The sequence below is a fragment of the Lynx rufus genome, unplaced genomic scaffold (genome assembly GCF_022079265.1).
Source record: "Lynx rufus isolate CCGP_SWC_20201006 ecotype Redwood Valley unplaced genomic scaffold, mLynRuf1.p SCAF_6, whole genome shotgun sequence".
Taxonomy (NCBI): domain Eukaryota; kingdom Metazoa; phylum Chordata; class Mammalia; order Carnivora; family Felidae; genus Lynx; species Lynx rufus.
Window position 1 is genome coordinate 8,671,586 of NW_025814878.1, and position 13,021 is coordinate 8,684,606.

Sequence of the window (13,021 nt, forward strand, 5' to 3'; positions counted from 1 at the left end):
AGACAAAGCGCAAGTAGGGGAGGGGCAGAGAAAGAGAGGGAGACACAGAATCTGAAGCAGGCTCCAGGCTCTGAGCTGTCAGCACAGGGCCCGATATGGGGGTCGAACCCATGAACCGCAAGATCATGACCTGAGTAACTGGTCATGCTTAAGTGACTGATCCACCCAGGCGCCCTAACAATATTAGCTTCTTACAGAATATTACTCATTGTTTCTAGATCACTCTGATATCACTATTAATGGAGTGTTTCTCTTCCTTCGGCTTCGTCTATGACTTTTTTATAGAAAGCTGAAAAAGCCATGTTGAACAAGATATTTATAGTTTTCCATGTTATTCAGTCTCCCATTTTACCTATATAACAATAGTGTCATGCTTTATTCTGAGGTATTCTTTATGACTATAAAAACAAAATTTCCCTTATTAATGCCTTGGAGAAAATTTAAGGACTATAAAGGCATTGTTTGCAAAGAGGACCAACGAGTCTTCTTTTTGCAGATCACTTGTTTTACACAAGACCATTTTCACAGAACAACCCTAAGTAATAAAAAATTGCCTGTGAGGAGAATGAGTTTTTTTAAGGCTCTTTGATGCCCACTTTCTTACTATTTATTTATTTATTTATTTATTTATTTATTTTTATAATTTAAGAACTTACATTTCAAATGTATTTTCAGGCATTTGTCTTTGACCTTTGGACTTACCTTGCCCTCTGTTTAGGTTTTTCTTTTCTTTAAATAATAGAATATTAGTCTAGTCCTTCTTGATTTAAGGAATAATGAGGGCACTCCTCAAGTTTTCCTGGAGAAAACTCTACCATTGTGTTTATTTTCCATTTGTTTACAGGGCATTTGAAAAAAGCCTACATTAGTACCTGATAGGGACCAGGTAACTGTGACTCTAATGAATAGATCCAACACCATTTCCCCCAGATTCTTTCTCCAATGAGGCGTCAGGTGGGTCCTTCTGAACAGTACCACAAGGAGCCAACCACGGACCATCTTTCCCAAAACTTCCCTGAGTGCAGACAAGCAACATGAATTCCAATTCCTATGAAGTTGGATAGGTGATGTAAAAGATGAAGCGAGTTAGAGGTTGCCTATGGAAACAGGAGAACCCAGCAGCGCTGTGCCCTGTCTGCAAGACGGAAGCCAACATTCAGTTTGAACTGTAGTTGCGTCAGTGAAATCAAGCACGGTGATCCCAGATTTTCCAACTGAACAAGAAAAGTCAGTGATCTGGGTTTTTATTGAAGTTTAATTATTTATTTGTTATTTATTAAGTGATTCGGGTAGTTGGCTACCTGCATCACTGATTAGAATGGCTCACCCCCCACCACACTGTAGAAGGCAACTAGCATAAAGTGTCAATGCATCTATTTGTTAGGTTTTCCAGTATATCAAGAAACACTAGTAATCTGGAGTTTCAACTGAAATTTTTTTTTGAAATTTATTCCTGAATAATTTGAATATTTTTTGGAAACATCCGTGGGCCTTGTCTCAGTATGCTATGGCTACCATTGCACTACCAGAGAGTGGATGGCTTAAGTAACAGAAATTTATTTTTTCACAGTTTTGGGGGCTAGAGGCTTAAGATCAAGGTACCAGCAGAGTTGGTCTCTTCATTTCTTTCTTCTGACAGATAGACACTTACTCACTGTGTCCTCACATGGCGTTTTTCTCTCTGTGGGTGTGGAAAGAGCTCTAGTGTCTTCTGCTCTTCTCATAAGGACACCAGCCCTATTGGATTAGGGCCCACTCTTACTGCTTCATTTAACCTTAATTACCTCCTTAAGGCCCTGTCTCTAAATGCAGTCACATTGGGGTTTAGGGCCTCAACATGTGAATTTGGGGGGAACACAAATGCAGTCCACATGGGCCTCTGGCTTGCAAAATCAAACTTCTTGAGATTACATGGGCCAAGTGCCATTGTCTAGTATGGGATTCTCAAACACTGATGTACATCAGAATCAACAAAACCTAGAAGTTTTGTTAAAGCAGATTCTTGGGCAGCATTCTCGCAGCCTCTGGGCCAACAGGTTGAAGGTGAGGTCCATCATTGTGATTTCATTCTCTTTCTGGTTTCTAGGAATTCTTTAGTCTCTTCAGGTATCTCTCTATTGTCCATCCCACTCTCCTGTGCTATTAAGAATTTAATAGGTTAAGTTTAGTAGGATTTTGCAAGGGAAGGGAAGCGAAGGAAAACAAACAAACAATCAAACAAACATGAACAAAAAACCTGTGCTCCACAAGCCCATTATGGAACATACAGTTTTTAAGAGAGAAAATAATTATTGAAAACGTTTTTCTTTTATTGTTTTTTAACATTTATTTATTTTTGAGAGACAAAGAGAGACAGAGCACAAGTGGGGGTGATGGGTAGAGATAGAAGGAGGCACAGAATCTAAAGCAGGCTCCAGGCACTGAGCTGTCAGCACAGAGCCCGATGTGGGGCTTGACCCATGAACCATGAGATCATGACCTGTGAGCTGAGGTTGGCCGCTTAATGCACTGAGCCACCCAGGCGCCCCTGAAAACCTTTTTTTCTTTAGAAGTTGAGTGAGTTATCTTTAGGTTCTATCATAAGTACAATATATTAAGTTCATGGTACAAGAAAACCTTTTTTTCTTTAGAAGTTGAGTGAGTTATCTTTAGGTTCTATCGTAAGTACAATATGTAAAGTTCATGGTACAATTGGAGCTGGATTGAGGTAAGAAATTCAACTTACCATTTTTAAAAAGAGTGGTATATAAAGAAAGAGAAATAATCTGCCCTTTATGGAATACATTAACCTTATGGTTATTAGTATGTATTATATATCTGTGCCCCGTGGATACTAAAATGGAGGTGGAGAAAATTCTAGAGTAGCTGTAGACAAGAGTAATCAAAATGATTATGGGCATTGCAATAGGGTTCTGTCACAAAATTTAAAAATGTGATGTTCTTTATTTTCCACAAACATGTATTATATGTCCTATGCTGTGCTAGGTTTAAAAGAAGTAGGCACATAAGTTTGCAATTTATGCACGTTCTCAATTTTTTTTTTCTGTCTTCAAACCTGACGAATGAATTTTACCCCCGAGACAAAATCCCTTAGGTATATTTCAAGTGATTTACAGTGGTTTTCGTGCTAGCATCGTGCTAGTCCTCTGATACATAACTAGTACATTTAAACTAATTAAAGTATTTTTGCATCTGATAATTTTTTTAAAGTAAACCATTTGCAAACTTCTGAACTTTATTATTAAATCTGGTCTAAGAATTATTGAGCTAGAAATCTACGAAGTACTTTATTGTTTTTTTTTCTAATTTGTTTAGAGATTCTGGAAAGGACAATGAGCAGTTGTTAATTGTGTTCTACCGAGATTGGCGGAGACAGACTTTACCATACAGTTCATTTTGCTGAGATTTAGGAAATAACATTTTTAATTGTTGGGAAAGTATTGAAATAAATAATTGTGGACAACTGTAAACAGGTTAACATCTATCCTGAACGCTTTACGGGTACCAGTGCCGAAAAGTAAGGAACTGAACCCTGACAGCCTCTTCTACTTTATTATTTCTTGGCTTTCCTGTATCTTTAAACTATATTCCCAATCATGCTCTAAATTTGCTATCTACATTTTTATTCCCTTTGAGCAAATAACTCTGATTTTGAAAAATTCTGTATGTATGTATATCATCTTCTTCCTTTTTTTTTCATGTCAGTCCATGTACAGAGGATCACCGGTTAGTACAAATTTTAGAACTTTTAACTCCTGGCTTTTATAGGTGAAAGAGAACATAAATTTCATGCTATTTGGTAACAAATTTCAAAGTAAGTGCATTTTTTTTAAACTACTGATCACAGTTTCTTTTACGTTCCAGTCAACTTCTGGATGTAAAAAATAACCCCCACCTTTTTTTTTTTTCCTGTCTGGTATTTTGTTGGTAATTCCTTGCATGATGTCATATGTTTTCAACTTTAAAGAAATTTTTGAAATTCACTCCAGAGTCGTTTTTCTTGTGTGCACCTAATGAATGCTCCTGAGATTTCCACTGAAACCATGTGCTTGTCTGTTTTGATGGCTCACCCTACTTACTCCTGTGTACCATTACATAGGCATGACCAAATTGTACTGATGTCTAATAAAGTGCTAATTATTGCATAATTAGGTGGTCTATAATCTTCTGGTATGTTACAAGTAGAGTTTTTCTTTTTGAACAGATTAAACTAGTCAACATTAACTCCACCGATATAGCAGATGGCCGGCCATCAATAGTTCTCGGATTGATGTGGACCATTATTCTGTATTTCCAGGTATTGAACTATAGCTCCCTTTGTGGTTGATATAATGTCATGGATGGAGGTAGTGGTGGAAATTTTAATAATACTCTCCTTTTCCCTACCTTGGAGATTGATCCTTATGTTAGAAGAAATGTGACCTTCACATGTACCTTTTGTTGTTGTTAGCAGAAGAATTTCCTCTTCCCTGCAAAGGTGTCATATATGTCATATATGGAACTCCTCCAAAACACTGTGGCATAGGTACTCAGTCTGAAAAGTGAGCAGGGCACAATGGAGATGAAATATTGGTGTATTAAAGAGCTTAGGAACATTTCTGCTCTCTGGAAAGGACCAGTTTTATGCTCCTATTAGACAGTAAGGGGTGAAATTAGCTCCCCATTCCATCTAGAATAAGTTTTCTAGCCATTGGGTTCGTTTTAAAACAAGTAGACTTGATTTTTTAGACCAGTTTTAGGTTCACAGCCAAAGTGAGCAAAAACTACAGAGATTTCTCACCATATACCTTGTGTTCCACACATGAGTAGCTTCTCCCGTAACCAACATCCTCCATGGAGTGATATTTGTTACAATTAACGAACCTGTATTGACTCATCATTATCCTTCAAAGTTCATTGTTTACATTATGGTTCAATGGGCGGTATACATCTCTGAGTTTGGATTACCATTAGGTTTTGTTTTAGTCATGCATTCATGTATGTAACTAGCAGTCGTGACTGTGTATAGAGTAGTCTTAGATGCAGTGGGAAGTACCAGGAAGAGTACCACGTCAATCATGCCCTGAAGAGCTTGCGTTGTCAATGATGTCAAGAGTGTGAGTTTAAGTCACTTTCAGTTGGAAAAGTAAAACATCCAAGGAAATAACAAGACAGTTCTTATATTTTTGGCCACCGTTAATTCACAAACAGATTGAGGAGCTGACCAGCAACCTGCCGCAGCTGCAGTCCCTGCCTGGCAGCACATCCTCTGTGGACAGCATGGTCAGCGCGGAGACCGCCAGCCCCCCGAGTAAGCGGAAGGTGGCCACCAAGATCCAAGGAAATGCTAAGAAGGCTTTATTAAAATGGGTTCAGTACACAGTAGCCAAGTAAGTGCCACAAGCTTGTTTAAATTGGAAACCCTTGAATAATTTAAGTTACCGGTTTATTGCTGAGTGCACTTTCCAATATTGCAGAATTTGAAGAGACATTTGAGTGAAGGGTTTACTTCCGGTTGTTGCATTCTTTCCTTGAATTAAAATATCAACAGAAACCATCACTAATACTCTAGGAAAGTACTGTCATCAAACGAATTCCTTCATTATTCATGTGATTGAGCCCAATTAATTGTTTTTTAACAACTACACTTTGATAATGTGAGGGCTAATCTATTTAGGTCATTGTTTGGACTGACTTTTTTTTTTTTTTTTTTATGTCTATTACTTTTGAGAGAGGGAGCATGAGAGCGAGTGGAGAGGGCAGAGAGAGAGAAAGAGTCCCAAGCAGACCCTGTGCTGTCAGCCCAGAGCCCGATATGGGGCTCAAACCATGAGATCATGCATGACCTGTCCGAAACCAAGACTCAGATGCTTAATCGACTGAGCCACCCAGTTGCCCCTGGACGTCCTGCTTTTATTAAATAATCTTTACGCAAATACAGTAGAGGTTTAAATGTGATCATTTCTTCATAAGACTGTTAGGTTCTATTTGATAATAATGTGAACTCAGGTCCATATTCTGAAGTAATTGTATTCGTTGTTGTTTCCCAAAACTTTCTAGCAATTTTATCTTTAAATTTTTTTTCCGTGGGTCTCCTCTTTTATGTGGAATATAGATTCCTTTGTCAACTTCAGCTTATAGACTGTGGATTTGCTTCTGGGCATAATAAATTTATATGTGTACATTCGTGTGATAATGCTGCACAGAATATTAGTACTTTCAAGGAGTATCTCTTCATAGCAATTTCAATAGCATTTTCAATTGAGCAGACCAAAGTTTTGTGGCCTGATGTGGTCAGTGATAAGATTTCTTCACAAAGAGGTTCTGCTTTTGTATGATTTTCCTAAATGACATGTCAAATTAACTCTCTTTCTGTTTTGTTTTTTGTGTGCCTAATTCTAATCTGAATCTTATTCCCTACTTCTGAAAAATAGTTTTAAACAAGCACTTATCATTATAAAATATTGAAGCACTAAGCATAGGGAGTTCTATTTTTAAAGCGGTTGAAGAGCAAAAATAAAAATTAAATATAGAGAAGATGTAATTAGTGTTACTATTTTACACAGTTTGGTTTCACTTTTAAAGTGTGTTGGTGGTTGTCTAATTTGGGATATATTTTTATGATTCAACTTGTACTTAAAAATTTTTTTGAAAGCAAAGCTTTGTGGCTTTTTAGAATCTGTAGTAGAAATGGAATTTTAAAAACCTGCCCACAGTGCTGGTATATTGTTTGCATTTCATTTACAGTGGCAATTACTGATCTCTTCTGCAGCTAATTGGGCAGAGAGAAGACATGTGCTGGGTAGGAAGAGACAAGTGACCACATGCTAGGACACTTGTCATGATGCTATTGCAATAAAACTTTGTAATAATGTCAATGTCATATTCTCTTGCCCATTGCTTCCCACAACATTAAACTAATCAAAAATAAATTGGTTTCTCTTAATATTATAGTTGTTTGAAGTAAACTGAAATTGAATGCTGTTGGAGTTTTTCTGCATTGGTTTTGTTCTACATATGGTGTTTTAGCTTCCAGAGATGTGCGGGGATCTAATAATAACTAAAAGTCATTCCTGCAACTTGTATATTTGTAACATCAGTGGAAGTGGTATTTTCCTTATCTGTATAAATGTTCATAAATGGGATTTATGGATCCCAGGGTTTCCCACCCATCAACATATCAGTGAGATCCATTTATTTTACAGCTGCATTAAGTGTAGAGATTTGGGGAGATGACTTGTCTAACATAAAAATTTTGTGCTGAACCCATGATTCCATTATGCCTACCAAATTGTTGATAATTTTTCTAAAAGCTATTTTTTTTACACTATCCTGGTATGTATTTTTCAAGTATTTTTTTTTTACCAGATATGGGTAAAAGACTTTAGAATCTATACCCCTTTCAGTATATGACATGTTTTTAAAATGATAATCTGTGAGACTCTGTGGTCTGAATGTTTATCAGTCTTAGAAGAGTGTAGATGATAAGAAAGGGCAAAACATCCAGTAAACACCAGACATTGTCAAAACTGTATTCATTGTTTTCATATAAAATTTTAAACTATGTGAGAAACAAATAAAAAAAGCCCTTTTAGTAAGGCAACATAATCCATCCTTCTCTCTCGCGTGCTCTCTCTCTCTTTTTTTTTTTAACCAATGTACTATCCTGTATACTCTCTCAGACATGAAAGCATTAAACTATAGCATATCTGATATTTGCATACCTTATTTTGAGGGGTCTAGGAAGAACAATGGTATTTTAAGACAAAACTTAGTGAGATAATGAAACAAATGAAGATAGGTACATCCAGATCCATTGAAAATGACTTGAGGTAAATTACATATTAGAAGTCAGAAATGCCTATAAACTGGATATACTTCATCATTTCTTTAAGTGATGTGTCCAAGTCTAAGTTTGTATCACTTCTGAAAGTGGCATACCTAAGTTTTCCTAGATTTTGTATTTGAGATTCTTAAATGAAAGGTTTGGACACAAACTTAAAACTTTTTAGAAATATCACCTACTGTTTTGATGTAATACAACACATTATAGGTGCGCGTGTGGGGGGAAAGGTGTATGTGTTCAACACATTATAGAAAAATAAAATGTACTGAAACTTCTAAAATTATTCCAATGTAGTAATATTTAGGGAAATATTTTATACATTTCTTTTTGAAAATACCTAAAACAATAAACAGGTTGAAGAAAATCAGAAAATATCTAATACATGATGAATATTTGTTAGCTAATTATTACTTACACCACCTTGTTTTGTTAAGAAATAATTTGAGGTGGCTGTGAAAACAAAAACATCTTTTTGTTATTATTCTTTAATTTTTTAAAACTATTTATTTATTCCTGAGAGATAGAGAGAGACAGAGCATGAGCAAGGGAGGGGCAGAGAGAGAGGGACACACAGAATCTGAAGCAGCCTCCAGGATCTGAACTGTCACAGAGACTTGAACTCATGGGTCTCGAACTCACAAACCGTGAGATCATGACCTGAGCTGAAGTTGGATGCTTAACTGACTGAGCCACCCAGGTGCCCCCAAAAACATCTTTAAATGAGAAAATGTGAAAAAAGAAAATGTAGATGGAAAAATAAGATGAAGCCGGAGGCAAATGTACAAAAAAAGAGCTAACAAGAACACGCTGTCCCACTTGGGTGGGGATCTGCCCGTGTGCCAGACATTGGCTGAAAATATTATATGCATACTACCAGAGATGGAAACTCTGAAAGAGCTAAGAGAAGATGCAAGGTTACTTTATAACTACTGAAATCTTACAAAATTGTTTTGAAAATATACAGTTATGAAGTCAGTGATGAGATCCAGTGATGCTATTTTTAGCATGTTGTACGCAGATGGAATGTACATTGGTAAAACAGGATTTCAAGTGAAACTTAAGTTGGCAGAGATAAAATTTAAGAGCATTTATTACCTTGTTGTATTAATCATGTATCAATCGTACATAAAGTATTTATTTTTATGAAAGTGTATTTTATGCAAGCTGAATGTACATTGGTAATACAGGGTTTAAAATGACTTTTTAGTTTGCAGAGATAAAACTTAAGGGCATTTATCGGGGCGCCTGGGTGGCTCAGTCGGTTGGGCATCCAACTTCAGCTCAGGTCATGGTCTCATGGTTTGTGAGTTCGAGCCCCGCGTTGGGCTCTGTGCTGAGAGCTCTGAGCCTGGAGCCTGCTTCAGATTCTGTGTCTCCACCTCTCTCTGCCCCTCCCATACTCATGCTCTGTCTCTCTCCGTCTCTCAATAATAAATAAACGTTAAAAAAAAATTAAGGGCATTTATCAACTTGGTATATTAGTCAGTGTTACCAGCCAAATATATCTGACAGCTCATGGAAATTTTGAGACTATAGTAAAAAAAAAAAAAAAAAAAAAAAAAAGATGTTACCTCTGCTTCATTTAGAAACAGCTGTAATGAGACTAATGTTTTAAAAAGAGACTGCCAGGATATTTATCCATTGAATGTCACCTAATTAATTGGTCACCTTTAAAGGCTCTAGACTTAACCAAGGGATGTTGCTTAAAGACATCTTTGCAGCTTCCTTTTTGGAGCTGCCTTTGTATATAGTTGACAAGTTACAGATAGAAAAACAAAATTCATTGTGATTTATCGCTTTTATTTTCAACAACAAAATATTACTACCAACTGGAATGATTCTTCATTATCACAATTGGCTTCAAATTAATCATATCCACCACAAAAGAACAAAGATTTGCTACAGGACATTGTTCTCAAGACAATTCCAAAAACAGAGTTTACAAAACAATTTGATCAGGAATGCCTGGGTGGCTCAGTAGGTTAAGCAACTGACTTCAATTCAGGTCTTGATCTCATGGTTTGTGAGATCAAGCCCCACATCTGGCTCTGTGTTGACAGCCCAGAGCTAGTTTTGGATCCTCTCTCCCTCTCTCTCTGCCCCTCCCTGCTCTCTCTCTCTGCCCCAAGACACAACCAACCGAACAAACAAACAATTTGTTCAAATAATTTGACAATGTGTAAATGGAAACTTGTCTGGACTCATGTGGAGTATAGGCTCCTGTGTGATTGATTTACAGATAGGATCACATCCATTTGTATTTGTTCATTCTAATGAATTGCATACAATTCAGCCATATTATCTTGGTATGTTAATACCTGTGCATGCACAACACATTGATATGTATCACTGTCATTAGAATTGTGCTAGATATGGGGTGCCTGGGTGGCTCAGTTGGTTAAGCATCCGACTTTGGCTCAGGTCATGATATCATGGTTCGTGAGTTTGAGCCCCACATTGGGCTCTGTGCTGACAGCTTAGAGCCTGGAGCCTGTTTTGGATTCTGTGTCTCCGCCTCTCTCTCTCTGCTCCTCCCTGGCTCACACTGTCTCTCTCTCAAAAATAAATAAACACTTAAAAAATCAGTAAAAAAAAAAAGAATTGTGCTAGATACTTCAAAAATATACAATGATAAATTACTATCAATTTTGGTGTTTCATAATTTTTTTCTTTTTTATTTTACCAGACATGTTTTCTCTGAATTAGTTTCCTTTAAAAAATGTGCTTTAAATTGGATATCACAATTACTGAAAAATCTAATATAGAAAACTCTTGCCATCTTGTTACCCTCTAACAATTTTGTTTTGCCTCATTTTTTTCAAGCGGCTGATATAGCTAACTGCACATCAGTCATTGTTGAGGATTAGATTTTGCATTAGTCCTTGAGGAAAGTGCATATTACCTATTCAGATTCAGAATGTGACATTATTTTATTTTATTTTATTTTATTTTATTTTATTTTATTTTATTTTTTATCATATTAAGGCAGACGGGAATAGACGTAAAGGACTTCGGGCGGAGTTGGAGAAGTGGAGTTGCCTTTCATTCGGTCATCCATGCCATTCGACCAGAACTAGTGGACTTGGAGAAAGTGAAAGGCAGATCTAACCGGGAAAACCTGGAGGAGGCTTTCACTATTGCTGAATCAGAACTAGGAATTCCAAGACTACTGGATCCTGAAGGCAAGTTGAATAATTCCTTGTTCTTGTGTACACACATCAACTCGGTAGGTTTCTGTTTCTTAACGGCAGAAATTCCAGATGATTTCTGAGACCTTAGTAGAGGCCAGAAGTTTTTAGAAAAGCAGTAAGAAATAGTACCTTCCTGCACTAATTTTCTTTTGGGAAAATATTTGCCATGATATATGGGAGCAAAATAACAGCTCTGCTGCTCCAAACAGCACTTTGACATTGCTGGTGTCAGCCAGGTGACGTGCACCTACTCAATATGGTAAAGGGTAGAATGAAAGCTTTAGAAGTGTGTGGACTTTAGGGGGAAGAAGAGAATCCAGGATAAAAGAATTACTCTACTTATTTAACAAAGAATCTGGAAGACATAAGAGATTAATGACCTAGTATCATATCTTTAAAATGTCAGCCTTAGAAACTTGGAAATGTTGATAATCATCTAGTGTTCTGGTATCAATGGGGAAAACCACACCAATGGTCAACTGCTATTTTTCATTAGAATTATCTGGCACCTTTTTGGTAAGGCTGTGAATTTTAAGACATTATGGGAATTGATTAAACTCCTTCAAGCCTTCAAGAGACAATTTTGATGACTTTAATAAACTGTAGTAAACTGTACATATTGTTTGTCATATTGAAATAAACGGGGTAAAAGTGAATTTTCCAAATGCTGCAGACAATTTCTTATTTTGGTTGGCAGTTATGAATATTTCTGTTAATGATGCAGAAAAGTCAATACAATGAAAGCAAGTTATTTCTAAAGATGAGATTTCAGAGTAAGCATGACTACCTCTAAAACAGGGTCTAAGTGGGACACTTGTGCCTGCAAGGTTACAGATACCTACAAAGCCCTGTTTGACTTCCCGTGAGATGAAAGCAACATGGAGATCCCTTGCCACTTTGGGAACCCGCAGGGGGCCCCCCACATTCACTAGGATAGCCAACAGCTTTCCACCTTGTTTCTGCACCACACACACACACACACACACACAGACACAAACCAGTAGTATCCAATATACTGTTCAGCTCAAGGAGAAAGCCACATACATTGAGCCCTCAATTTTTCCCAGAGTAGGCCAGGAGGAAGGTATAAATGGTTTTTTTCATACCCACTCGACCAGAGAAGCTTAATGTTTTTTCTTTGATGATAGAAACTGAAGTTGCCCAGATGCAGGGCTAGCCCAGATAGAAGGTGATCTTTTGTTTTCCTAATGCAAACTACCCCCTCAAAAAGTTATTGAGCTTAAACTTTTTTAATTGAAAAAATTAAAAGTATAAAAATTAATTAATTTTTGAAAAGACATTTAAAAAAAGTCATTTAGCCCACTTGAATGTATAAACTTTTTGGAATACAGATGAAATAGACCAAACTCTATTATAACAATTATTTTATGATTTCGTCTCATGTATACTTAAATGCACTTATTGTATTAAATCATGTGGTAAATTTTTTTTTTCACTTTTACATCTCATGAAAGTTCTTCTCGTTTTTCACATGTGTCTTCCACATCAGTGATCTTGTTGTTTCTGCAATCACCTTGGAGTCCTCCAGCACATTCCAGAATACATTATCACTGTTTCCTTTGAAGCCTTTGGAGTTGCAGCACTTTTTAAACTGGCACTGATAGTCCCTAGAAATTCTATCTCCCATCACAAGAAACATTACAAAATATTAGGGCAGTTTATATTTTGCTTTTCATGGCTTTTGTTTGGTTATATTTTTTGCTTTGTGGGTATTTGTAATCTCCAAATGTAATCACCTTCTCATTGCCTTTAAAAGAGATAGTTAAAAGATGATTGAAAACATTCAACACTTTTATGTATACACTCTTACCCCCAGTCTAAGCTACTGATTAAATTTGTATAAATACCTTTGCTTGATTTTTACTGCTTTTATTACACTTAAAAATATCTTTTCAGGCTCTGTGTTTCCCTCAGAGTACTTGACTATTCAAAGTATAGTAATTTGGAGAGAATCAAGCATAAGGGAGAGGCTATCCAAGGAACT

General features: G+C 36.6%; 1 protein-coding gene across 2 annotated transcripts in view; it reads left to right on the top strand.

Moving 5' to 3' along the window:
* SYNE1 (spectrin repeat containing nuclear envelope protein 1) overlaps positions 1-13,021 on the top strand; it is a 473,246-nt gene that overhangs the window by 122,164 nt on the left and 338,061 nt on the right. For both annotated transcript variants that reach the window (XM_047102923.1, XM_047102922.1), the window contains exons 6-8: positions 4,205-4,297; positions 5,191-5,369; positions 10,811-11,007. In XM_047102923.1, the coding sequence (XP_046958879.1) occupies positions 4,205-4,297; positions 5,191-5,369; positions 10,811-11,007 (469 nt within the window). The remainder of the gene's footprint in view (positions 1-4,204; positions 4,298-5,190; positions 5,370-10,810; positions 11,008-13,021) is intronic.